Source organism: Rhinatrema bivittatum, chromosome 8 (assembly GCF_901001135.1).
Source record: "Rhinatrema bivittatum chromosome 8, aRhiBiv1.1, whole genome shotgun sequence".
Taxonomy (NCBI): domain Eukaryota; kingdom Metazoa; phylum Chordata; class Amphibia; order Gymnophiona; family Rhinatrematidae; genus Rhinatrema; species Rhinatrema bivittatum.
In genome coordinates, this window is record NC_042622.1 from 226,459,928 (window position 1) to 226,487,663 (window position 27,736).

General features: G+C 50.0%; 2 protein-coding genes across 2 annotated transcripts in view; one reads left to right on the forward strand and one right to left on the reverse strand.

Moving 5' to 3' along the window:
• The window catches only part of MAU2 (MAU2 sister chromatid cohesion factor), a 111,518-nt gene extending 101,015 nt beyond the window's left edge, over window positions 1-10,503 (reverse strand). Inside the window, exon 1 of the mRNA XM_029613829.1 lies at window positions 10,155-10,503. Coding sequence (XP_029469689.1) covers window positions 10,155-10,397 — 243 coding nt within the window. The 5' untranslated portion in view covers window positions 10,398-10,503. The remainder of the gene's footprint in view (window positions 1-10,154) is intronic.
• Window positions 10,504-10,544: 41 nt separating this feature from the next.
• The window catches only part of SUGP1 (SURP and G-patch domain containing 1), a 104,452-nt gene continuing 87,260 nt past the window's right edge, over window positions 10,545-27,736 (forward strand). Inside the window, exons 1-5 of the mRNA XM_029613814.1 lie at window positions 10,545-10,754; window positions 11,081-11,345; window positions 12,519-12,622; window positions 13,033-13,266; window positions 14,820-14,943. Of these exons, the coding sequence (XP_029469674.1) occupies window positions 10,742-10,754; window positions 11,081-11,345; window positions 12,519-12,622; window positions 13,033-13,266; window positions 14,820-14,943 (740 nt within the window). The 5' untranslated portion in view covers window positions 10,545-10,741. The remainder of the gene's footprint in view (window positions 10,755-11,080; window positions 11,346-12,518; window positions 12,623-13,032; window positions 13,267-14,819; window positions 14,944-27,736) is intronic.

Here is a 27,736-nt window from a genome sequence, read left to right on the forward strand (position 1 = left end):
ATGTGGTTTTGTTGCTTTTCTCCTTTAATTTTCTTGCCAACAGGTGACCGGCCTTGTTACTATCTTCAAAGTATTCCTGTTTAAGTTTGTCCAAATGAAAGATAATGGCCCCTTCATCCAACTTTTTAAATTCAGCACTCAGAAAATCCAACTTAGACCCAACCCCCGGCACAGGATTTCTTTTATGCTGTAATTCTAATTTAGCCAATTTCTCCAAGAGATGAATTCTCTAACACGATCTCTCATCTTTTTCACATGAGAAGCTCTTCTTGCTATCAGTTTCCCCCTCACAACTGTTTTCAGACAGTCCCAAACAGTCACTTCTGAAACCTCCCCATTATTATTATCAGTCAGATACTCTTATATTTTCCCCCGCAACTTTTCACATAATTCCTGATCATCCAATAGACTGTCATTCAATTTCAAGAACTTCCTCCCTGTCTGACTCCCCACCATCTTCAATGATATCTATACAGGGCAACCAAAATGATAAGGGGCATGGAACGGCTGCCCTATGAGGAAAGGCTAAAGAAGTTGGGTTATTCAGTTTGGAGAAGCAACGACTGAGGGGGGGATATGACAGGGGTCTACAAAATCATGAAAGGACTTGAACAAGTTAATGTAAATCGGTTATTTACTCTCTCACATAATAGAAGGACCAGGGGGCACTCCATGAAGTTAGCAAGTAGCACATTTAAAACAAATTGAAGAAAATTATTTTTCACTCGGCGCATAGTTAAACTCTGGAATTCAATGCCAGAGGATGTGGTTTCAGCAATTAGTGTTACTGGGTTTAAAAAAGGTTTGGATAAGTTCCTAGAGGTTAAATCCATAAACTATTATGGTAATTAATAAGCAATAGCAGCTTGTGATCTATCTAATGTTTAGGTTCTTGCCAGGTACATGTGACTTGGACTGGCCATTGTTAGAAATAGGATACTGGGCTTGATGGACCCTTGGTCTGACCCAGTATGGCATTTCTTATGTTCTTATGATCCGACCACGTTATAGGGCCTATTTCAAAATCCCCTATCTGAGCCACCAGTGCTGTATCCACCAGAAAGAAATCTATCCTAGAATACACTTTATGGGTTTTAGAGTAAAAAGTGTAATTACATCCCGTGGGATGCATCAGCCTCCATATATCAGTTAGACCCCAGTCCCCCATCAAAGCTTTAAGGCATTTCCTATGTGAATTAGCAGCCACAAATCCTCCGCTAGAGTTATCCGAATAAGGGTGTCCCCCCTCACCCCAAAATGTGTCCCTCAGCCTAGTTATCCAATATTTTTGACAACTTTACAAAAAAGTCACCCTGGGTTGTATTAGGAGCATACACATTTTCTAAGGTGAACATCTCCTTATTTTAACTTAATTTAACTATAATATATTGGCCCTCTGCATCCCGCAATGTGGCTTGCACATCCACCAAATTTTTTGAAAAAAAGAATTCCCATGCCACAATATTTGCTTGTTACCAAAGCTGATGCAAAGAATTGAAGAGGAAATGCCTGAGAGGCCAACAGCCTCTCACTTGACATGAGTATTTAAACCCTTTACATTCAAAGAGACTAGTTTTACTGTCCCCATGTAATCTGACAATGACATGTAATGCACACTATAGTTCTGTAATGCACACATAAGTTCTGAAAACCAAGAAATGTTTTACACCGTCACGGCTAGTATCCCCATTCTAAGCTTATCAGAGACACATCTTATACGTCCTGGCCCCACCAAGGTACAGACTCTCAACCCCACACCTCGAGAAACATCACCACCCATGCTTCCTCCCATCCTAACACCCCCCTGCAACCCATTAAAGCAAAAAAAAAAAAAAAAACCAACCAAAAAACCCTCTATTTTCTTTAGGTTTTGTTTTGGGGGTTTTTTTTTGGGGGGGGGGGTTATTTTGGTTTGGTTTTTTTTTTTTATTTCTCTCTCTACCTCAGTCTCAAATTGTTAGGACACAAAACCGTCCACCATTCCCTTTCCAAGCATCATTTGGCACTCATTCTCATGTGTCCACAAATGCCTCCCTCGGTGAGGATGAGCCCCCTGATTGTCTGTGTAGACGTTTGCTAAGTGACTGCACTTGCTGCTATCTTGCTGGTCCTTCTCTGCCTCCCAACGGAGACACTGCTCTGGAACCAGAACCTGAGCCCTGTTGTTTATATAGGCCTGCTGCCTGCAGAATTCTGGCTGCTTCCTCCAGTTTTAACACACGAAGAAACACTATTGATGATATAAACTGTAATCCAAATGGGAAAAGCCACTTATATTTGTGATTCTCTTTATGCAGTACTTGAAGAATCTCCTTAAAAGTCTCTCTTTTTGATCACTGATAGATGCCAAGTAATCTGTTTCCTGGCCTGATTCACAGAAAATTGGTGAAAACATATAACGTCTCTGGGAACATTCTTCCTCTGTTTCACCAGAGCTCTATCAAGCTCGATCTCCAGCAGGCCCTCTGCCCCTTCCTCCCTATCTAGGATGACCATACATATACTTGCTGCCACTCTCGAGCAGTCTTGAAACTCCAGGCCATCAGGGACCCCTCCAATACAAAAACTGCCTCTTCTAGATCTGTTTTCCAGATCTTCAATACATTCTTTTAGAGCCACGTTATCATCCTGCAATGCTTTTCTCGCCTTGCGGCTCCTTTCCCAATCTTCTATGTGCTTCTCCAGGCGATTCTCAGTCTCATGAACTCTTGCGCCCAAATCAGCGCACTCTCTGCACACTTCTCCAACCATACTCAGTATTTCAGCCCCTATGAGGAAAGTCTGAAGAGGTTAGGACTTTTCAGCTTGCAGAAGAGACGGCTGAGGGGGGATATGATAGAGGTGTTTAAAATCATGAGAGGTCTAGAATGGGTAGATGTGAATCTGTTATTTACTCTTTCGGATAATAGAAGGACTAGGGGCACTCCATGAAGTTAGCAAGTAGCACATTCAAGACTAATCAGAGAAAATTCTTTTTCACTCAATGCACAATTAAGCTCTGGAATTTGTTGCTAGAGAATGTGGTTAGTGCAGTTAGTGTAGCTGGGTTTAAAAAAGATTTGGATAAGTTCTTGGAGGAGAAGTCTATTAACTGCTATTAATCAAGTTGACTTAGGGAATAGCCACTACTACTACTGGCATCAGTAGCATGGGATCTTCTTAGTGTTTGGGTAATTGCCAGGTTCTTGTGGCCTGGATTTGCCACTGTTGGAAACAGGATGTTGGGCGTGATAGACCCTTGGTCTGACCCAGTATGGCAATTTCTTATATTCTTATGTACTTCCTCTTGGGAACTGACCATAACCCCTTTATGAAGTTAGTGGTGGCTGTTGGGGCTGGAGAAGTTTAGGGTCCAGGTCCTTATGTCCAGTCAAATTACCCAGATCCAGGGTAAATGACATGGGGACCATCCTTGGCTTTTGAATGCACAGAAAGCCTGAAGCATGAGCACCGCAAATTTCAGTGAGAATCCCCCTAGATGGGCCCAGGGTAACGCTCCTCAAACTCCTGTCCAACTCTGCCTGCAGAGTGAGAAAACTTGACCCCCAACCCCCTTTGGAGCAAGCATCTACGAAGGGGCCCGCTTGACCTAGCTGGCCTGGGGATAGAGAATCTCTCTCTTCCAGTGTGGTTTGGGCTGGGTCCAATCGGGGCCCAGGTCCCTCTAGAAGTTCTTCCACTCCTCAAGGTGGGGCCTCCTCGTTCAGCCTGTCCAGGAATGATGGGCCAGGTCCCCCCTTTCATACCGGGCAAAACAACCAGCAATGCAGGCCATACACCTGTGTTCCTAGAACATTTTCCTGGTGGGGGAGGTTGCATTTACATGCTGTTCATCATGTATGACTGCCATCTATGCCACTAAGCGGGCAATGCTTGAAAAGACGGTAAGGTATTCTCTCCTCCTGTTTCAGCTTCTGTACCCTTTAATTTTGTACTCACCACCTCTGGGAGGCTTCTGAGCTAGCCATAGTCATACTGTCTCTCCTCTCAGTCCTTTCTTCCTTGGAGTCAAGGCAAGGGAGGAAAAAGGGCAAGAAAGAGAGAGAGTGAGGAGAGCCTTGAAGAATCCTTGGAAGTTAACTCACCAGGGGCAAATTGTCCTGATTTCTCTAATCCTAAGAATAAGGAACCTCTTACCTTGGGTGATCACCAGTCTCCTAGAGGTACTGGGATCTACTCTGAATGTGCACTCGACCAGGATTTTTCCTGGGAGGCATCTTTACTGAGAGAAAACAGCTCCGAGGAACTATTGCCCCAGGAGCAAGTGGGCTCAATCAGGCCAAAGCCTCACCCTGGCTCTGGGAGCTTCAGCAAGACCAGTTTATAATTGTCCGCAGCAGCAGGAGATAGAGACTACTGGCAAGGGCTTAGAGCCATAACCCTTTTATTGCCAATGCTGAGGTCATGAGGGAGGTGTGTTCTCTGTTTTTGGCAGCTGAGGAGCAGGGAAATCCTAAGTGTAGGGACTGGTATAGCAAGAGGAAAAAAAAATTAAGTTAAACTCTCTGTATCATAGTGCAGATGAGAACTTGCCCCTTCCATAGTCTCTTCTGTCCCACAGCAAAATATTAAGGAAAGCAGAGGAGCTAAGTAATTTACTCAAAGATACACAGTGAGTGGCAGGGTGGAAGAGATGCCAAGCTCTCCAGACTGCTTAGCTCTGTACTCTAACCATGTTAATCGAAATGATTAGCATACAAGATAATTTGAAAGACTGGTACTTTACTATTGTCCCCCAATCACATTAAACTAACTGCAATCCCTCCTAAATATAAAGTGGTATAAGTAATAATTGTACAACCATGATGTTGGAGACAACTTTTTCTTTATCCAGATTTCATGATCTAAAGCACACCTCCATAGGTATATGCCTGGAAAGACCTAATTTGTTTTGTGTTATTCTTCTGACATAAGGCCGCAGCAAATTCATTCTTTAAAAAAATGACAGACAAGATACAGCCAGCCTTCCTGAAGAGAAAATCTGGGAGACTGCTGCATATCATCTCCCTGATCTCCTGGACTGAAGAAAGCAGATTGTTTCCTATTGAGTTTTGAGATTCCTGATATGTACTGCAAGGTCATGGATGGTCTAGAACCCGGCATTGCTTTTTATTTCTTAACTCAAGGTGGCAATTAATGGAATGCATCATGAACACTTTAGTACATAGCTGAAGTATTATGTAAGAATTTATTCAGATGGAAACTCCCAGATCACTAAAGATGCTTCCTATCAGTTTGCTGCAATGAGTGGCTCTAGTCACCACGAAAACCTCTCTCAGAGACACCAGTATTCAGGTAAGTGCATGGTGTTACTGTTTCTCTCCTTTCTAATAAGAATCATGAGACATGCTAGACATTCGGAATTAACACAACCCCCATTAAGATGCTCTTTGGTTGTGCTGTAGGGGTAGATGCTAGTTCAAACAAAACAGTTTGTCCCCCATCCCCACTCAACGAAGTCAAACACTAAAATAACATCTACTACTGGGCTTTGGATATGCAGATACGAGGGGTTATAAGAGCATTTGGATATTAAAATATATTTTAACAGCTTCATATTTTCAAAAAACCTAAATTCTAAACTAGGTGGTAAAAAACGAAAATTAAAAAAAAAATTAAATACCAAGCAGGGTATCAAATGTAACTCCCTACTCCTAGGTCTCCCCTATTCCACCATAAAACCCCTCCAAATGCTGCAGAATGCGGTAGCCAGAACCATATCCAATACCCGTAAATATGACCACATCACCCCCATCCTTAAAGAACTTCACTGGCTCCCGATCCCCTCTCGCATCCTTTATAAAACTCTCACTATGATCCACAAATCCATCTTCACCCATAATTCCAACTGGCTTGATGAGCCACTTCCCCTCATACGCTCCAACCGACCCTCCAGAGCTTCCTACAAAAGGCACTCTCCACGTGCCTTCCCTCAAGAAGGCACACCTCACCTCTACGAGTGACCGAGCCCTCTCCACTGCCGGGCCTACACACTGGAATTCACTTCCCACGAAACTCCGGCTGGAGCCATGCACTACTCAATTCAGAGCTAACCTAAAGACCTGGCTCTTCAAACAAGCTCACCCTCAATAACTCTTCTACCTGCTTACACTGCTGCGTTAAGCACCTAGCCTGAACCCTTGAATAAAGTTATGCATTTCATTCTTCACTGTAACATTTGTTTACCGGCTTCCGCGTTTCTTCAAGAAGCCCGATGCGTTTGTTCTTACCTTTTTATTCCCTTGCTTCTCCTCTGCTCCTATGTTATCCCATCCCCGTTTAATGTAATTTCCATTCTTTAGTTCTGCTGTAAACCGATATGATGTAGCTACTAATATCGGCATAAAAAAGTTTTAAATAAATAAATAAATAAATATGCTACAGCGCATCTGCTTCTGACTCCCAAATGTAATCATTTACCCTTCTAAAGAAACATGAAATATGACGGTTGATAAAGATCACACAGTTCCTTCCCATTTGGCCCATCCACATCTGCTCAGTTTTATATAGTCCCTTCCTCTCCTCGGAGATCCCTGGGCTTATCCCATGCTTTCTTGTATCTGATTCTGTCCTTGTCTCCACCACCTGCACAGGAAAGTTGTTCTGTGTGTTCACCATCCTTTTTGTAAAGAAACTGTTCCACAGATTATTCTGGTCTACCCTCCTTTCACTCTGTAAAGAAATGTTTGAGTTGACAGTTTTCCCTTTAGTGCCCTTTTATTGTAGTTCAAAATGTGTTACAGGCATGTCTGTGAAATCCTAGCTGCAGCCATATCGCAAGGTTTGGAGAAATACAGAGTCCCATTAACTGAAATTGGTGGCCATAACTTAGTCCAACGCATTTTCTCAGAATATATAAGAGGTGTTATGCTGGCACAGCTGCTTAGATTCAATAGGGGATCAGGGCTGAAATGTACTTAGAGCCAGGTATAAGTCAGCATTTCTCCAGTGGACACAAAATGGGAGAACACTCACTTGGCCCCTAAGAGAGCTGGGAGGGGTTCACAGTAAAAAATAAATAAAACATTTAAGTTGACCATTCTGGCCTTAAACTTGTTTGAAAAGTGCCAAATCAACTTCTTACTTCACTTTTACAAATTACTTAACTGTATTTTGGGCCGATGGAGCGCACTGTTAACCTGCCATTGGACACGCGTTTTCCCTTACCCCTTATTCAGTAAGGGGCGGAAAACGCGTGTCCAACCCGCCGAACCTAATAGCACCCGCAACATGCAAATGCATGTTGATGGCCCTATTAGGCAGGGCCGCCATCAGGAATTTTGAGGCCCCATACAGCCAAAATGTCTGGGCCACAAGCATTCAGTGGATAAAGTATATGCAACAATGTTTATACCTATGTGTAAACTCCACCATAGGTGTAAAAAAATAAAAACAAGTCAACAAACTCAAATCACTTAGATAAATGCACAGTATCTGAGAAATCCAGTGGGTTCTATCCAATAAAGCAGTTCAGTGTGAGTACTGAATTGTGTCCATCTCGACTCATAGTGGAAATAACAGCAAATTCAGGTTTATGAAGCAATCAGTGGGCCTCTTTGCCATGAACTAATACATCCCCCAAGCGCACCTGCCGCCTGGCGGCTGCGGGCCCCCATATGTGACAGTAGATCCTGGGGCCCCATACTGCAGGCCCAAGAATACTGCCCTGATGGCGGCCCTGCTATTAGGTATGCCCGCGGGATACAGAAAGTAAAATGTGCAGCCAAGCCACACATTTTACTTTCAGAAATGAGTGCCTACCCAAAGGTAGGCACCGGGAAAGTGCACAGAAAAGCAGTAAAACCTGCTTTTCTGTGCACGTCCCGAAGGGTAAAAAAAGTAAAAAAAAAAAAAAAAAACGGCGGCTCGAAAACCGGACGCTCAATTTTGCCAGCGTCCAGTTTCCGAGCCCGTGGCTGCAGTGGGCTCGAGAACCAATGCCGGCAAAATTGAGCGTCAGCTGTCAAACCCGCTGACAGCCGCCGCTCCGGGCCAAAAGGAGGCGCTATGGACACGCTTTTGCCCGTTTCTACCGCCGGACCTAATTTAAATACTGAATTGTGCGCACAGGCGAGTGGCCTGGGTGTTCGCCCGCTCTCCCACGGACTTTACTGAATTGGCCCGTTTGTGAGAGAGGGACTGGAAAATCAAAGTAAATAGTTTCAAGTCTAGACACAAACTTGCAGGCCGACGCAGACAGGAGTTTTGTGGACACAAAATACTGCTTAGTGCCCTCACAAGAAAATCCCATGCAAATAAGGGTATTAAGCAGCACTCTCCCATGCAGAGATACTGAATCTGGCCAGCACACCTTTTTTAGTATTGGAAACAACTCTGGGTCACAGCTGGAGTTAAGTTTCCAGTGCTACCGCACTGGCACTTCAAACCCCTAAAAAAGGGGGGAAAAGTCTTTCAATTTTCCACAGACAAGTATCGACTTATCCGGCTAAGTAGCAGCTGCCGCCACTTCCAGGATAACTACTGACTTATCCAGCTATCTGGCAGTAGTTCACCTCTACTTAGCAGGATAAATAATTATCTAGTTAAGTAGCGGTCACCCGCACCAGACTTATCCAGCTATCTGGTACTGGCTACCTGTTCCAGATAAATCAGTATTTATCCGGCTAAGTGGCGGCAGCTGTCATTACTTAAGGCTGTCAGGGATGCCGTCCCCAGTTAAAGTATGTGTTGGACCTGTTCCCAATGCACATTTTACTCTAAATGTGCTTTTTTTTTTTTCACCTCCCGATGCATTTGCATTTCATTAACTTACTGCATCAGGAGTTAAAAAAAAAAATTATGAGCATTAAAAGTTTGTGCTGAAAACCAGTGTGCATTTTCTTAGTGCCCAGAATATTGCATTGGTCTGTTAAATTCTGTAGATTTTCATGCTACATAGATCTTAAAACACACTACAGAAGCTTAACTGCCTGCTCTGCAGTCAAACTGTACTGTAAACACTATGGGAAAATCATAATTTTATTGCTTTGACACTGATTTAGGAACATAGAAGAAAGACAAGGTTCAGGTCAGCTTGGAAAAAAAATATTAGGAAGCAACTGGAAATTGTTTCTAGACTGCTGCATTAAAGATTTTTTTTTAAATACAAAATATCAAAGCTGTTACTGTTTATCTGCTCTTGTTGCAAGTTTGAGTTACACTAGCAAAGTAGTTACGAGATAATAGCAAAAGCTGTGAATTATGGCAATGAAAGGAATGCAGTCAAAACTGGCAAGATGTGCTACAACTGGGCCTCTGAAAATTAATGATGCTTTTTCACTGTCCTGGGGTAGAAACAAGAAAGGATACGGTACATAGAAACCAGGACTAGCTCATCTTGTAGGGCCAAGTGTTCGTTTTAGATGGGCTTTTTGGGAAAATAACCCCTCACCCCCAACTCAAAGCGGTTCACAAATGACAAACTACAACAAACAGCAGCATAATAAACTAGATCCTTCACCACAACTCCACTCTCACTACAGATAATATAGAAGTTACATAATGCAGTAATTTTTTATGCCTTGATCTGCCCAAGGTTGTTAAAAGTCATGTTATTCATTTCACAAAGTGACACCCTTGTCTGTCACTCTTTCATGAAAAATAGTAAAAAAAAAAACAAAAAAACACAAAAACAAATTTTGACCCATTGTTTCTTTTATCACTATCTTTACATAAACTTTAACACTAGGCAAAGACCATAATGACCTGGATATGTAAAATCAATCAAAATAACCATTGAAAGACGACTGGGAAAAAGGACACAGAAGAACTAGAAAAAATAGGCGATAGCAAATAACACTTCTCTTTTAGAGATGTTTCAACCTTTCACTTTATCAACCCTGCCACCTCCTCCTCCCACAGAGCATACTCCCCCCAGTGTATGCTCCATTCCCCCACAAAGTACACTCTTGCATATCTCTTTCCCCAGGGTATGCTCTCCCATACCCCTCTCCTACCCCAGGGTCTGCTCTTCCATGTCTCATCTCCCTAGATATACTCTCTCCCATACGCCTCTCTTCCCCCCTTCCCCGTGGGTATCTTCTCTGCCCTTCCCCTTCTCGCTAGGAATTCTCTCTCATACCCCTTTTTCCTTCCCTCCTAACAGTAGATTCTCCAACACCCTCCCCCCGGGTACATTGTCTGCTCCCCCTCACCGCCTTTTCCAGGTGCGTGCGGGCCAGGTCGCTGTTCTTGGTGTGGTGATAGAGCACGGAGCCCAGCTGCAGGTGCGTGCGGGCCTCCACGCGCTGCGGTGGCTTGAAGGGGAAGACGGCCTGCAGGCAGTGCACGCACAGCTTGATCTTGGGCGGGCTGGAGGTGCGGAAGTGCTCGGCGAAGCCCAGCAAGGCGAGATACCACGACTCGCAGGCCTCACTCTGCGGAGCCACCGCCGCCATCTTGGGCTGACAACAAACACAGCGTCAGCCCCCTTGCTCCCTCCGCCCCCCAATCACGGGGCTCTCGCGAGATCAACGAGCCGAGCACCACGGGACCCGTAGTTTGTTTCCGTCCTCGCCCGCACTCCTCCGAACCGGCAGTGGGGAAACAAGTCCGAGTTCCGGGCCCTAGGGACTCTCGTCCCTTGGGCGCAGCTTGTCGTCGTCCCCCGCTCCTCCGTCCCACGGCGAGCACTCGCTTGCTCCACTTCCCGACGAGACTACAGCTCCCGCCCTGCCCTGCTCCGCTTTCCCTCCCCCCCCACCAAGGCGGGCCGGAGAGACGTCGGAGCGGAGAAGAGAAGATGGAGGAGGCTGGTGAGAGACCCCAGAGCTCCCTGGGGGGGAACAGCATTACTACTGTCGGCCCTCGCCTGCCTCTTTTTGTATCAAATTGAGTCCGCCGCCCCCCTCTAACTTCTCAGCGTCTCCGTCCCTCTCTCCTCCAACCTTACAGGCTTTCCTCACCCTTCTCCTGGGACCAGGCCTCCCCTCATCCCTTTCTCTCGCTCTTCTCAGACCAGGCCTTCCCTCACCCCTTTCCCCCTCTCTCTCACTCTCCTCAGACCAGGGCTCCCCCCTTCTGTATCTCTTCTCAGACCAGGCCTCCCCTCACCATTTTCTCTCTCTCCGCTTCAACTCAGATCAGGCCAGCTGGCGCTTCGGGGTCCCCCCGCCACCCAGGCCCCGTGGTATGATCACCAGTCTCTTGTATCAGGAAGAGATGATCGCTCAAAAGAAACGAGAAATTGAGGCCAAGATGTATCAGCAGCCCCAGCGCTTCCCCCTGGCCGGCGAGCACCAGCAGCAACAACAACAACCGTATCATCATCATCATCATCAGCAGCAGCAGCAGCCGCCACCACCGCCGCCGCCGCCCCCACCACCGATCCCTCCTCAGCCTGCAGTGTAAGGATCAGCTGGGGACAGGGCGTCCGGTCCACTCCGAGGGGCAGAGTGTTCCAGTCTCCCAGAGAACATGATCTGGGCTGGGGCGAATTGGAGTGGGGGAGCGTTATCTTTTAAGTTTTACACCTAGCAGTAGACACACTCAGATTTTATATGTAGTGTAACCTGGTTTCTGGATCGCTTTGATACTTTACATTGCAACTACATATATTATAGATGTGAGCATCTGCTTGTATTGTAAAGCTAAATACAGAACCAAAAGTACCTTCAGTTTTTACAATGCATATCGTTTGGGGTCTTTATTCTGTCAGAGATGGACAGGTGTCTGATTCACTTCAGGATGTTGTTACTTTGCACATTTTACTTGTACGACTTTTTATTGATTAGAACATTCTGCTTATAAGCAGGTCGTTTTGCTAATGTTTACCTGCCAAAGAAAGCATTTCCTGTTTTTTAGGATTTTTACATTTGTGTGTGTTGTTTTTCATTTCCATATGTCACTCTTTCTCTGGCACTGCCGGAATGCCAAAAGTTCCCCCCTATTCCACCATTACTTTAATGTCAGAGCAATAGATGTGCTTTTTTTTCATTTAAAGTTTTATTATTAAAAATGTCAATAATACATGAACATAAACATTATCATAAACATAAGGCATCTGCAATACAGAATACACAACCTTGCAACCCAGTAATATAGCCAGCCCTTAGTAACCAACATGACAGAACATGATATACCCACCCCCTGCCCTAACCTCTCTGGGTTTACTATTCCACAATCATTAGTATAGGTGAAAAAGATGTATGACCTGATGTTCTGTAATCCCACCAATTGATATTTGTTGTGATATCTATGGTTCCCCGATCAAGGAGTAGAGTTGCAGGCCACCCAATGTTCGTGGGATGTTCATAGCTTCTAGATGCGCTTTTTGAAATGCTGGAAGATGAGTTGCGAGTTGCCTCTGTAACTTCAGTCATCTCATTGCAAAGTGGGACTGTGGGCAGGTCAGCAGTGAGGATGTGAATAGTGTATATTGCTGTATGTAATAGGTGGGGAAGCCATCGTATTGCAGGGCTTTAGTTGGCCATCTTGGGCTCACAGCCTGGCAGTTGCTAAACGTGCTTGTGCTCTGTTAATAAAAGACATTTTCATCTTTGATCCTTTTCTTTTTCTAGTGCTCCCAGAAGTCAGCCTGCAGCCTCCACCTCCAACAAATTTGCCAATGATGGCAGCTTCCTGCAGCAGTTTCTGAAGCTGCAAAAAGAGAAGACGGAGAGCGGTGAGCCACAAATGAGCTTTATTTAAAATATGTTGTTTTCTTTTGTATTATTAAAGCAGTAATGACCAGTAGAAAAGACACAACACGTAATGCTCTTATTTGGGATTGGGTCAGTTGGATACTAAGGGAGGTGAAATGAGGTTCTTTGTGATCTTCACTGTGATTTTATGCTGATGAGAAAATAAAATGACAAATGATTTGCAGTTTGTTTTGTGGCAGTGTGTACACAGTTTGGGTCTTCCTAATGCTATAAGCTCTCAAAGACAACAGAGCAATGAAGGGAGGGGGAGGGTTAATGGCTTTTATTTGAAATACCCAGAAAACTTCAAAGACACTGGAGTACTTGAGCATAGTTGCATGCTTTGAACAGACTGCATTCTGTGATCTGATGGCTCATGTGTCTTCTTAAGAACCTTCGCCAGAGTCAGGTGGAGGGTCCAGCAGCTCCTCAAGCACTTCGAGCACCCAGAAGAAACCCCTCCTGATTGGGAAGCGGCATAGCTTGGGGATGAACAGCATGCTGAACCAAGCAAAGACCTATTCCCATGCGAAGCAGACTCCTGTGGCAAACCGCCTGAGTGTCTTCCAGTCTCCGGATGATGATGATGAGGATGAGGACTATGAGCAATGGTTGGAAATTAAAAGTAAGTGCAGATCTGCTACCCCACACGCATGGCTGAGTCAGCATGTGACGTAAAGAGAGTGAAATTCAAAAATTGGACAAAAGTCATCGCACTGCCTTTTGCAAAAGTAATCACTTGCACTGATTTTCCCTGTGGCATATTTTTCCTTCAGGAGCTTGCAGAAAATTAAATCATTGCATTAAAAAAAAAAAAGTTATAAAAAGTGTGACGTGACTTACGGGTTGCTTGCATTTCTTACTTTTGGATCTATTTTTACCCAATTTCAAAATGTGCTCTTAAAACTTTAAGGGTTGCTGTCAAGGGGCAAGAGTTTTTGTTTTGTTTTTTTTTGTTTAGGAAGATGAGTGGGTCTGGCAGTTTTCCTTCTGCTCCTTTGGGCCCACAGCTCAGTCATGACCTGGGCTGGGATCTGCTACCATAAATCTTTATTTGCAACTATCTGAAGATTTTTGCCCCTAGTTTTATATCTCCTCCCAGATATCCTAGCCCAGTTATTGCAGTGGGAGTTGTTGGCCAGAGGTTATGCACTAGGGTTCCTTGCATGTCCCTGCAATTATGGGCTATAAATCTGGCTGGTAAGGGTCACACCCCTCTCCCCTCCACTATCAAACTTGAATGTTGGCTCTCTAAGATCGTCAGATGGCCCAGGATCTATCTTGGAAATTGTTCGCAGGTCTTTTGCATGCTATTGTACAACACTGCTGCTGAGCCACCAGCCTGGCCTAAGAGTTTGTTTTTGTATTTTTGTGAAGAATAATCATGGTATACTAATAAAAATCCTGTTAGTAATAGGGTGCAATTTAAAAAAAAACAACAAACATTTTTTGCCGGGTTGGGGCAAGTGTTTCCATCTGGTTTTGGTATAAACTCTGCAGTGGCAGACATTTTGTTCACACTTTGTGTTAGTGAAGCTTAACATGGTCAGCCAATCCTGTTGCTTCTATTTTGCATATTATTGCTGCATATAAACATCAGCTATGCTCCATTTATCAGTGCTGACAGTTTCTCTTTAAAATAATCTACATTACTGCTTGTGTTACTTCTACAGCTCAAATGGCCAAAACCTCTATTTGAGCAATTAATACATAAACTTCCATGAACTATTAATTGCTGTTAAACGCGGCTGCAGTCTTCTGCCAGATCCAGGCATGCAGAGCTTGCATGGGTCTTCTGCGACTACAGGATTCACACCCCAGAAAAACCAGAACTGACCAATTTGAGCTTTTTCTGGTGTTAATTTTTAACTTTTTAGGGGACCCCTACATTTTCAGAGTCCTTGGGGTGGAGGAAGGATTACAATTTTCTGTGGTTAAGCACTTGTTGGTTCATGGGGGGAGGGGGGTTGAAGGGAAGATTTTTCCCCTTTAAGGGTTGCATTAATTTTGCCCTTTAACTTTTGTTGCTTTGTTCAGCTGCTTGGGATGATTTCCCCCTTTTCACTCCTTCTCTTCCCACGTCTTGCTCTCTGTTTACTGTTATGGTTCTTAGAAGTAATGTGGCTGTTGACTGTTTGGTGTATGAGTTGAACCCCAGTACTGACAGCCTGCTTAAAGTTTCACCCCCAGAGGATGCGGAGGTCAGGGCAGTGGTGGAGAAGCTGGCACGGTTCGTTGCAGAAGGGGGCCCAGAATTGGAAAAGGTGGCTATGGAAGACTACAAGGAAAATCCATTGTTTTCGTAAGTGTGTGCCAAGCATAAGACTAACCTCAAGGCCCCGATTTTCTCATTTTGTAGCGAATTGCCCAAAGCCTAACACTTTTTTTTTTTCCATTTAAGGTTTATTAAGGCCAAACCAAGCATAAGACACACAGTCCTGTATTTCTGTAACATGTGAAACAACATAAGTATACATAAGATTGGCCGAACATTTTATAATATTCCCTCCCCTTTTGATCATCCATCACCTTTCATATATTTATGGTTATAAAAACATCTACCTATAAATGGAAACAGTAGGGTCGAGTCAAAGCCTAACAATTTGCTAGAAAATCTCCATGATGGCTACAGGTTCTTGGGTTGTCGCAGACTATCCCTAGTGATGTGTAGAATCAGAAATATAGTGGAGCTCGTACAAAATGAATTCCCAGTTTTGTGTTGTTTTTCCCATCATTGTTTTGAAATATTTTAAATACACATACATTCTTCACTTATTTAAAATTGTCTATGCCACACCATAAGCAAAACTCAGAGCAATTTACAATAAAAATATCCATAAAAAAATATAAAAACAAAAAAACAATCGTCCTTTTCACTGCTAAACTCTTTCCCTGTACGTACCCGGATCAGTCCAGACTCCTGGGTTATGCCCCCCCCTCTAGCAGATGGAGACAGAAGTTTACAAACAAAACTCCGCCTATATCTAGGCTGGTGCCACCTACAGTCTGGCAGTCTTCTTCTGTCTCCTAGCAGGTGGAGAGGGTGCAAAACCTGCAGTCTGAGCTGAGGCCTAGTTTAAAAAAAAAAAAAAAAAAAAAAGGAAGGTTTGACTTTAGTTTCTTAGTTGTTTTTTTTTTGACTGGTAGAAAATTGTGAGGCTCGGACCGCAGTTGATTGCCTGCAGGTCCGAACTCGTCTCCTCCCGGGGTGGGGTGAGGTCCCGCGGGGGCCTTCCCTCCTGGGAGTTGAGCTCGCTGAGGGTGGGCTGAGGGCCCTTGCCAGCGTTCCTAGCCTGGGGGTGATACCGGGGAGCTCGGGTCACTCCCCCCAGGTGGTCCCGGAGCCGGTGGCGATCGGTAAAAAAAAAAAAAAAAAATATTTACTTGGTTTGTTTTCTGTGCTGTCTCTCTTGCTTTCCCTCTTCTCTCCTGCTCGTTGGTTCGCGAGGGGGAACGGGATCGACGCCGCGGGTAGCTACTGTTGTGGTTTTCTGCTCTGCTTGGGAGAGCATGCCGCGGCGGCCGGTCTGCAGGGCCTGCGGGGCGGCCCGTCGCCTATCCCGGGACAGCCTTTGTTCAGGCTGCGTCTCGGGCGGCGAGGGCGGTTCAGCGGGCGCTAGCGCAGAGGGGCAGCGGCTGCCGGAGGCTTCGGGACGTAAATCGGGGGCCGTAGGTCCGTTCCCGCGAAGCGCGGGAACAGCCGCCATTTTGGCAGCGGCAATTTCAGCGGCGGGAAAACCCGCCATTTTGGGCTCAGCAGGGCCAGGTTGCGAGGCGCCCCCTGTCGCCGGGGAGACCGGAGGACAGTTCCTCCCGCTCTGTCCCCACAGAGGCGGGTCCCCGAGGGTGACCAGACTCCTGCTCTTAGCGATCCGGAGGAGGATCCGGATCGCAGCTCCTCTGACTCCTTTTTCGTCGGAATTCGTGCTGGTAATGCATAAGGCCTTTAAGGCTAGCAGCAGGCCAGGAAAAGATCGCGGGGAGCGCCGGATTTGGTTCGGGGACCGGACCCTAAGAGATGCGCCCGGTCCCTCCCGGTCTCGGATCCCCCGGGGGGAGCACGCCCGCTCCGTTTGGGGGCTCCGCGGGGGGATGCCGAGACGGAGTCCGAATCCGGGGATCCGGAGGAACTGGATCCGGATCCGCAGTCACAGCCGCGAGGCATTGACGGAGAAGGGGATCAGGGAGCCAGTGGGGCGAGTGGTCTCCACGCCGCGGAGGGGGATGACCCCAAGGTGGTGCGTCTATTTCGGCGCGATGAGTTGGCGCCATTGATTCCGGCGATCCTCGAGGAATTGGCGATAGATTTGCCACGACCGGAATCTCGCTTAGGGCGTACAGACCCCGTGGTGTTGGGGCTGAGGGGACCTCCGGCGTTTCCATTGCATTTTTCGGTGTCCGACTTACTTTTTAAGGAGTGGGACACTCCTGATCTGGGGTTGAAGGTGTCCAAGGCCATGGATAAGCTTTATCCCCTGACAGAGGACGCGCTTGAGCTGTTTAAGATTCCAAAACTAGATTCGGCGGTGGCGGCGGTCACCAAAAGGACCACCATCCCGGTAACAGGAGGGACAGCTCTTAAGGATTTGCAGGATCGTAAGCTGGAGGTGCAGCTTAAGAAAATTTTTGAAGTCTCCGCGCTCAGTGTAAGGGCGGCGATCTGTAGCGGTTTCTCTCTCCGGGCAGGGCTCAGGTGGGCCCAGCAGCTTTCTGCTAACGAAGGTCTGTCACAGGAGGAAGCGCTGCAGGCGACTCGTCTGGAGGCGGTGATTGCCTATAGCGCGGATGCCTTTCATGACTTGCTCCGTTCGTCGGCACGGGCGATGGTCTCCGCGGTGTCGGCTCGGCGTTTGTTGTGGCTCCGCCATTGGGCGGCGGACGTTTCGTCGAAGGCTCGGTTAGGTTCGTTGCCGTTTAAGGGGAAGTTGCTTTTTGGTAAGGAACTGGAGGATTTGATTGAGTCTTTGGGCGAGAACAAAATACATCGGCTGCCGGAGGACAGGCCGCGATCAAGGGGGACGCCGTCCACGCGAGGTAGATTCCGTGGGGGTCGTCGGCCCCGGAATGCGCGAGGGGCGGTCTCCTCTTTTCGCCACAATGCGGCTAGGCAGCAGTCGTACACGCAGTCCTTTCGTGGCCGCCGGTTTGGCAGACCCGGGATCGGGTCCGGAACCCCGGGCGGGAAGCTGCCACAATGATGGGCGGCCGGCCCACTCTCCGGTACCGGTGATAGGCGGCAGGTTGATGCAGTTTGCCAGGGAGTGGGCCAAGATCACGTCGGATCAGTGGGTGCTGGATGTGATAAGTCGCGGCTACGCGTTAGATTTTGCACAGCGGCCCCTTCCCTGTTTCATGGTGTCGCCATGCGGGTTCTCAGAGAAGCGTCAGGCGTTCCGGGACACAATCCGGCATCTGTTAGCCCTAGGCGCGATCGTGCCGGTGCCGTTCCGCGAGCTGCGCGGCGGCAGGTATTCCATTTACTTCCTGGTGCCAAAGAAAGAGGGCACGTTTCGTCCGATCCTCGACCTCAAGGGCGTCAACAGGTGCTTGCGGGTCCCAAGGTTTCGCATGGAGACGCTAAGATCGGTCATCGCGTCCGTGAGACAAGGAGAGTTTCTCGCGACTCTGGATCTCACGGAGGCGTATCTGCACGTCGGAATCCGCGCGGACCACCAGTGCTACCTTCGGTTCGCAGTGTTGGGGCAGCATTTCCAGTTCCAAGCGCTGCCATTCGGGCTGGCGACAGCCCCGCGAACCTTTACAAAGATCATGGTGGTGGTAGCGGCTCATCTTCGCAAGGAAGGGTGTCTGGTGCATCCGTATCTGGACGATTGGTTGATTCGGGCGAAGTCCGAGCGTCTCTGTCGATTGGCGGTACAGCGAGTGGTCGATTTGTTGCAGAACCTTGGCTGGGTAATCAATCGGGCCAAGAGTCGACTGGAACCGTCGCAATCCCTGGAGTTTTTGGGAGCGTTGTTCGACACTCGGCGGGGCATGGTATATCTGACGCAGGAGCGCAGAGTAAAATTGCAGTGCCAAGCCAGGCAGTTGTTGGCCAAGCCCATGCCGGTCGTCTGGGACTACCTACAAATGGTAGGGTCCATGACGTCCACGCGGGAATTGGTTCCTTGGGCGTTCGCGCATATGCGGCCTTTGCAATTGGCCTTACTCTCCCGCTGGAATCCGGTGTCGGAGCAGTTCCGTCTGGAGGTGTTGCATTTCCTCCAAGATGGCTTGGCGAAGGGCTTGTCTGCCAGTTCGCTTCGAGTGCAAGTCGCGGCCCTTGCTTTGCTGCGTGGACAGGTCCATGGGAGGACATTGTCGGCGCACCCGGACGTCGTGCGGTTCCTCCGAGGGGCTAAGCAATTGCGGCCTCCGTTCCGTTCTCCGTGTCCTTCTTGGAGTTTGAATTTGGTTCTGAAGGCTTTATGCTCCGTTCCCTTCGAGCCCATCCGCGGAGCTACTGTGAAGGACTTGACGCTGAAGGTAGTTTTCCTGGTGGCAGTCGCGTCAGCGAGGAGGGTGTCGGAGCTCCAAGCCTTGTCTTGTCGGGAGCCTTTTTTGAGGATTACGGATTCGGGAGTGTCGCTTCGTACGGTGCCTTCCTTCTTGCCTAAGGTGGTTTCTGCGTTTCATCTCAACCAGACGGTAGATTTGCCTTCGTTTTCTGAGGCTGATAGGTCGCTTCCGAATTATCGGGACTTGCGGCGCCTGGACGTGAGGAGAGCCCTTTTATGTTATCTGGAGGTGACGAACCCCTTTCGGAGGTCGGATCATCTCTTTGTCTTGTGGGGCGGTCCTCGGCGCGGGCAGGTGGCTTCCAAGACTACTATTGCCCGTTGGTTGAAGGAAGCCATTGGTTCCGCATATTTGCTGCAGGGCAAATCGGTCCCGGCGGGGCTCAAGGCTCATTCTACGCGTTCTCAAGCGGCTTCCTGGGCGGAGTGCAGTCAGGTTTCTGCGGAGGATATTTGTAAGGCAGCGACCTGGAAGTCGTTGCATACCTTTGCGCGTCATTATCGCCTGGATGTTCATGCACCAGGTAGCGGCGGTTTCGGGGCAGGGGTGCTCAGAGCGGGACTCTCCGGATCCCACCCTAGTTAAGGTAGCTCTGGTACATCCCAGGAGTCTGGACTGATCCGGGTACGTACAGGGAAAAGAAAATTAGGTCTTACCTTTAGTTAATTTTCGTTCCTGTAGTACCACGGATCAGTCCAGAGTCCCGCCCGTCGAGTCTGCTGTTCGGACGGAGAGTCTGGGGGAGACGGTTTGGTTTCTTCTGTCCTTTCTATCTCTGTTTTCTCTTTCTCCATTATCGATGGCTCTGGTTCTGGTCCCATTTGGGGGATAGTGGAGCCGTTAGTTTGGTTGGTAGGTTCCTGTATATAGTTCGTTTGTAGTGATTTTGGGGGCTTCATCTGCTTTGACATTAAGTAAGACTGCCAGACTGTAGGTGGCACCAGCCTAGATATAGGCGGAGTTTTGTTTGTAAACTTCTGTCTCCATCTGCTAGAGGGGGGGCATAACCCAGGAGTCTGGACTGATCCGTGGTACTACAGGAACGAAAATTAACTAAGGTAAGACCTAATTTTCTTTTATCCCTGCAACCCGCACCCACTCAAGCCCTAGGGAACAGAAAAGCCTGAACATGTTTCTGGAATTTTTGCTAGTTCAGTTCCAGCCACATTGCAATTGGTAACGCATTCCACAGTTCCCTGTACGTACCCGGATCAGTCCAGACTCCTGGGTTTATTCATCCGTGCCAGCAGGTGGAGACAGAGAAAGTAAAACTTGTACTGCTTTATATACACTGATGCCACCTGCAGTTCCTCAGTATTTCTCTGTCTCCAGCAGTGGGTGACTGATGCATAAACCTGCAGTTTGTTCCAATACCTTTTGGTCCTATTTTTGTTTTTTGCTCTGAGCCTTCCTCCCAGTGGTCGGGGTTTCTCATGAGGGACCCCTACCCTGTTTGGTTGAGGTGGACGGGCTGGGGGTCGGTGACCCTTTTGTATGCCCGCTCCAAGGTAACCGTGAGTCGCACATCTGGTGGTCCAGATCCCTTCCTTTCACGTGTTGGCTCCTTATTTTTTTCCTCCCTTTCCTCTCCTATTTTAATTAACTTGCTGAATTGAGCTGGACAGCTCTTTTCAGTGTTGGGAGCGGGAACTTTCAGTGAGGCTGCTTTAGAGCAGAAAAGCTTTCTTTAAAAAAAAAAAAAAAAAAAAGAAAAGGAAACAAGCGCAGGAGCAGCGGAGTAGGTCTGCTCTCCTCCCCCATCCTCGTCCCCCGCACATGGTTTCGGGGTTCTTTTTCTTCGATTTTTTTTTTTTTTTTAACTTTTGTTTTTTGTTTGGGCCGCCAGCAATGCAATGGTGAAGGGGGTGGCCTGCCATGCGTATGGAGCGACTCCCACATGGCTGAATCGCCACAGTCTGTGCTCAGCCTGCGTTTCGGGGGGGGAGGAGGGACCCTCTGAGCTCCCGGCAACCACGGAGGAAGGTTGCGTCCTTTCCTCCTTCTGCAGCTCCGAGCGGTTCAGTCTGTGTGCGGCTGCCGGGTGCGGTAACCGCAGGAACAGCGGCCATTTTGGATCCCCCTGCGGTCAGGCCCGCGCTTTTGGGGTCCGAGAGGGATTTTCCTCCGGTCCTTTCCCCGGTTCACCTGGGCTCTATTGGGCTTCAGGGGGCTCTGCAGGCTGCCTGGGGAGCTTTCTTCCTGCTGGTATGGACAGCGTGCGGCCCCCGGCTCTGTTCTCGCTGGAATTTGTGCTGCTTATGCACAAAGATTTGCGCCCTAAGGAGGGGGCCAAAACTCTCCTTCTTTGCTCCCGGAGGCCAGTTCAGCTCCATGCAGGTCGCTGCCAGGGTCAGGGCAGGCTGGTGGGGGGGTTGCAAGAAGGTACAGCGACCACCAGAGTACTTTGTTTGCCCGGTACGGCACCACAGGGAAATGCCTTCGGCCTGGGGGCAACACTTTCCGGTGATCGGGTGGTGGATCTGGACAAGGTGGACACGAGCCAAGGTGATGATCTTGATCCCGGGCCTGCAGCAGAGGGGTATGACCCCAAGATCCTAAGGTTGTTTCGCAGGGAGGAATTGGCCCCTCTCATTCCCCAAATTCTGGAGGAGCTGGGACTACAGCCTCAGCCTGACGCCCCTCGCAAGGGTGGTGCGGATTCAGTCTTGGAAGACACGCGGCGCCCCCTTGAGTGGGATAGCTGGACGCGGGATTGAAAGTCGGTAGGGTCATGGCCAAGCTTTATACCTTGCCGGAGCAGGCCCTGGAGTTGTTTGCGCTCCCTAAGGTGGATGCTGCGATGTCTGCCGTCACAAAGAAAATGACCATTCCCTGTACGTACCGGATCAGTCCAGACACCTGGGTTGTGACTCCGCACCAGCAGGTGGAGACAGAGTAAAACTTGTCGGGCTCCCTACATATAGTAAGGTGCCACCCACAGCCCCTCAGTCTTTCTCTGTCTCCAGCAGATGGGGCAGGTCCACCCACAGTCTCTGGGATCCCTGGGATTGGAGTTAGCCAGTCAGGGATAGATAGAAAAAAAAAAAAAAACAGGAAAAAAGAGGATAGCGGATTCCCTTTTTTATTTTAATTCATAGTAAAAAAAAAAAAAAAAAAAAAGAAAATTAATTAGAAAGTTTGGCCAGGAAGCTCCCGGTGGAAGTGTCTCCCAGGGGGGTTGTCAGATCCTGAGGGGATCATCCTCCCCTGGTAGAGGCCGCTGCTGGGGTCGTGGACCCGGCCCCTCTGGCAGCAGCGTTGGGGGTGACACCGGGGAGCCCGGTTCACTCACCCCCAGTGGAGCCCGGAGGTTTTCAGCACCCTGGTCAGCGATCGAAGTAAAAAAAAAAAAAAAAAAAAGTTTCTTTTATTTTTGCGCCGGCTCTCTCTCTCTCTCGCTCTCCCGCGCGACGGTTTCGTTCGGGGGGGGGGGGGGGGGGCATTTTTTTCCTTAGGGCGGCGGCGTTTTTGTTGATTTAGTTCTCGGCCGGAATGCCCGTCGGGGCCGCCTGCCGCGCGTGCGGTTCCGCGCGCACGCGAGTCTCGAGGGACGGCATGTGCTCTAGTTGCCTCGCCGGAGGCGAGGGACCGTCCGGGGGGGGTCGGACCCGGGCGTCTTGTTCGCCGCCGCGCGTTGTTTCAGTTCAGGAGGGGGGGGCCGGATCCGTTCCCGCTTAGCGTGGGAGCGGCGGCCATTTTGTCGTCCGTCCATGAGGCGACCAGGAGAGCCATGGAACATGGCTCCCAGCCCCCTCCGCTCTCTCCCCAGCCTCGGGCTGCGTCGGGGGCGCCTCGGGGTGCCTCCGATGCGGCTGACTGGGGTTCGGGGGAGGGGCACTCGGACTCGGAGGAGTCCTTTTCGGAGGATTTTAATTTTTTATTAAAAAAGTTGGCGAAGTATCAGAGGGAGCGGCGCAGGCACGGGAAGGTGCCAGGAGATGCAGATGGACGGTCTCGCTCCCGGAAGAGGTCGGCCCGCCCTAGAGACATGTCGGTGCCCCCGAAGGACAAGCGGCTGGCGCGTGGCGCGCCCCAGGACGCGGATTCAGAATCCACTTCCTCTGAGGAGGAACGGTCGATCTCGGGGGTGCCTGGAGGGCCTGAGGGGCCCGATGAGCAAGGTCCAGCGCAGGCAAGGGCGCGCAGACGGGGGATGGTGACGACCCCAAGGTCGTCCGCCTGTTTAAGAGGGAGGAGCTTTCCCCTCTCATTCCAGCGATCCTCGACGAAATTGGAGTGGAGGCCCCGCCGGTGGAAACCCGTCAAGGGCCTAAGATGGATCCGGTACTCCTGGGGCTCGCGGGTCCTACGGTGGCGTTCCCTTTCCATTTTTCTGCGTCCGACATTCTTTTCCGAGAATGGGACACCCCGGAGCTGGGCCTCAAGGTAAGTAAGGCCATGGATAAGCTATATCCTCTGCCGGAGGATGCTTTGGAGCTCCTGCGGCTCCCTCGCGTGGATGCCGCTGTGTCGGCGGTCACCAAAAGGTCGACCATTCCCGTCACAGGCGCTACGGCGCTGCGGGATGTCCAGGATCGGAAGCTACAGGTGCAGCTTAAGAAAGTTTTCGAGGTGTCAGCCCTGGGAGCCAGGGCAGCTATTTGCAGCAATTTTGCGTTGCGGGCGGGGCTCCGCTGGGCCCAGACCTTACAAGCGAATGCGGGTCTCTCAGAAGGGGAGGCTGCTCAGGCGGACCTTCTGGAGGCAGTAATCACTTACAGCGCTGATGCTATGCACGATTTGCTGCGCACCTCGGCCCGGGCCATGGTGTCTGCGGTTTCAGCGCGCCGTCTTCTCTGGCTCCGAAACTGGGCGGCGGACGGTACGTCTAAGGCTCATCTCGGCGCCTTGCCTTTTAAGGGGAAGTTGCTGTTTGGGAAGCAGCTGGATGATATCATGCAGTTCCTGAGTGAGAACAAGGCTTTTAAGCTACCGGAGGACAGGCCACGTCCTAGACCCAATTTCTCTGCACGGAACCGTTTCCGAAACAACCGTCGCCAGAGGCCGCAGAGGTCAGCAGGGGCGGGCCAATCCTTCCGAGGAGGCGCTGCCAGGGCCTTGACCTGGCCTCAGTCCTTTCGGGGGAAGAGATTCAACAGGTCAGGGGGATCCTCGGCGGGATCCGGGGCCAAGTCGGCCCAATGATACGCGATTGGTTCGTTTCTCGGCGAGGGCTCAAGAGGCCGTTCCACTGGTGGGAGCGCGCCTCGAGCGTTTTTACGAGGAATGGACCAAAATCACTTCGGACCAGTGGGTGTTAGACGTGATAAGACACGGTTACGCGTTAGAATTTGCACGTCTACCCTGGGACAAGTTTCTCGTCTTCCCCCTGCAAGGCCGTAGCCAAGAGAGCCGCCGTACGGGCAACCCTCCAGCGTCTGGAGGCTCTAGGCGCCATCACTACCGTTCCGCTGACTCAACGGGGCATGGGCAGGTACTCCATTTATTTCGTGGTTCCAAAGAAGGACGGAGCGTATCGTCCGATCCTCGATCTAAAGGGAGTAAACCGGTGCCTCCGTGTTCCCCGGTTCAAGATGGAAACCATTCGCTCGGTAGTGGCTGCGGTTCGTCCAGGCGAGTTCCTAGCGTCCCTGGATCTGACGGAGGCGTATCTCCACATAGGGATCCAGCCAGCCTACCATCAGTATTTGCGATTTTGCATCCTGGGCAAGCATTTCCAGTTCAGGGCTCTTCCCTTCGGTCTAGCCACGGCTCCACGCACATTCACCAAGGTTATGGTGGTGGTGGCTGCTCAGCTCCGACGGGAAGGGCTCTTCGTTCACCCTTACCTGGACGATTGGCTCATTCGGGCCAAATCCGAAATGGAGTGCCGACAAGCGGTGGCCAGGGTTCTGCAGCTCCTGCGGTCGCTTGGTTGGGTGGTCAATCTAGCCAAGAGTCACCTTCAGCCCACCCAGAGGTTGGAATATCTGGGGGCCTTGTTCGACACCAAGGAGGCCACGGTATCCCTGACTCAGGACAGGGTCCTCAAGCTTCAGGGACAGGTGAGGCGTTTGCTAGCCCTACGATGCCCTTTGGTCCGCGATTACCTGATGGTCTTGGGTTCCATGGCGTCGACACTCGCCTTGGTGCCCTGGGCTTTTGCTCATCTGCGACCGTTACAATCAGCGTTACTTTCCCGCTGGAGGCCGGTCTCGGAGGAGTTCCTGCGCCCGCTGCCTCTCACGGACCGTGCCAGGGCCAGCCTGCAGTGGTGGCTCTGCCCCAACCACCTGACGTGCGGCGTTTCTCTGATCCTGCCCAGCTGGACGGTGGTCACGACGGATGCCAGTCTCTCGGGTTGGGGAGCGGTCTGTGGGGGGCGCTCGGTGCAGGGTCTCTGGTCAGCCCAGCAATCGCAGTGGCCCATCAATCGGTTGGAGACCAGGGCGGTGGCGCTGGCGTTGCAAGCTTTTCTGCCATGGATACGGGGCCGGGCGGTACGAGTCCTGTCGGACAACGCCACCACAGTAGCCTATATCAACCGTCAAGGCGGGACAAGGAGTCAGCAAGTGGCGGAGGAAGCGTCTCAGTTGATGTGCTGGGCGGAACGGCACCTCAGCAGCATTGCGGCGTCACACATCGCCGGCGTCGACAACGTACAAGCGGACTTCCTCAGCCGGCACCGGCTAGATCCAGGGGAGTGGGAGCTCCCGGAGGTAGCATATCGTCTCATCTGTGCCAGGTGGGGTCAGCCACGTCTGGATCTGATGGCCACCGCGCAAAACGCAAAAGCTCCGAGGTTCTTCAGCCGTCGGAGGGAGCGGGGCGCGGAAGGGGTCGATGCACTCGTGCTTCCTTGGCCCACGGACGTGCTGCTCTACGTGTTTCCCCCGTGGCCTCTGATAGGCAAGGTGCTCCGACGGATCGAGCTACATCCGGCGGAGGTGATCTTGGTGGCGCCGGAGTGGCCACGGCGTCCGTGGTTCGCGGATCTACTGCGGTTGGCGGTGGAATCTCCGCTCCGTTTGCGGGGCGACGCGACCATTCTGCGGCAGGGACCCATTTGTTTGGAGGACGCGGATCACTTTTGTCTCGCGGTTTGGCTTTTGAGAGGGCGCGTCTGAGGTCCAAGGGGTACTCCGAGGCAGTGATCACCACGTTGTTGAGGGCTAGAAAACAGTCCACGTCTTTGACCTATATGAGGGTCTGGACGGTCTTTGAGGACTGGTGTAGTGCTCACGAGGTGGACCCCATTCGGCCGGACGTGCCGGAGATTCTCTCTTTCCTTCAAGAGGGCCTCTCGAAGGGACTGTCCTGGAGTACCCTGAAAGTTCAAGTGGCAGCCCTTGGCTGCCTTCGCGGTAAGGTCCGGGGAGTGTCCTTGGCGGGCCATCCAGATGTGACACGGTTTCTGCGGGGGGCAAAGCATCTCCGTCCGCCGGTCCGGAATCCGTGTCCCTCCTGGAACTTAAACTGCGTGCTTTCGGCTCTTTGTGGGTTGCCTTTTGAACCGGTCAAGCGTGCGACGTTGAAGGATTTAACATTGAAAACAGTGTTTTTGGTCGCTATTACGTCCGCGCGTCGGGTCTCGGAGTTACAAGCTCTTTCTTGTAGAGAACCGTTTTTGCGTTTTACAGAGACAGGTGTCTCTCTGCGGACTGTCCCCTCCTTTTTACCTAAGGTGGTGTCGTCCTTTCACTTAAATCAGTCAGTTGATCTTCCAGGTTTTTCGGCCATGGATCCTCAGGCCAGGGGATCGAGGGAACTGAGGAAACTTGATGTCCGTAGGATTCTACTTCGTTATCTGGAAGTTACGAATCCTTTCCGGGTTTCCGATCACTTGTTTGTTCTCTGGTCGGGGGTTCGTAGAGGATTGGCGGCTTCACGGGCCACGATTGCGCGTTGGCTCAAGGAGGCGATTGGTTCGGCGTATCTTCTGCAGGGCAAGTTGGCACCCAGGGAGCTTCGTGCCCATTCGACGCGGGCGCAGGCCACGTCTTGGGCCGAGGTTTCTAGTGTGTCCACACAGGAGATCTGCAGGGCGGCAACGTGGAAATCGTTGCACACTTTCACGAGACATTACAGGCTTGATGTCCAGGCGGCTGAGGCTCAGGGTTTTGGGGCGAGTGTTCTCCGAGTGGGACTCTCTGCTTCCCACCCTGGGTAAATTGGCTCTGGTACATCCCAGGTGTCTGGACTGATCCGGTACGTACAGGGAAAGGAAAATTAGTTCTTACCTGATAATTTTCGTTCCTGTAGTACACGGATCAGTCCAGACTCCCGCCCGTCTGTGTCTTGTAGTTTATGTCAGAAGAAAGAGAGAGAGTCTGCTCGGTTGCTTATTTGGCCATTGTAGTTTTGCAGTTTTGCACGGTGTGTTCATGGTTCTGAAGGTTTTCGGCTCCAGCTCAGGGGCTGTTGTGAATTGGCCTCATGTTTGGGGTTTTTTTCTAGTTAGCTAGTTTTGGCTTTATCTGGCTTTGACATTACGTGCGACTGAGGGGCTGTGGGTGGCACCTTACTATATGTAGGGAGCCCGACAAGTTTTACTCTGTCTCCACCTGCTGGTGCGGAGTCACAACCCAGGTGTCTGGACTGATCCATGTACTACAGGAACGAAAATTATCAGGTAA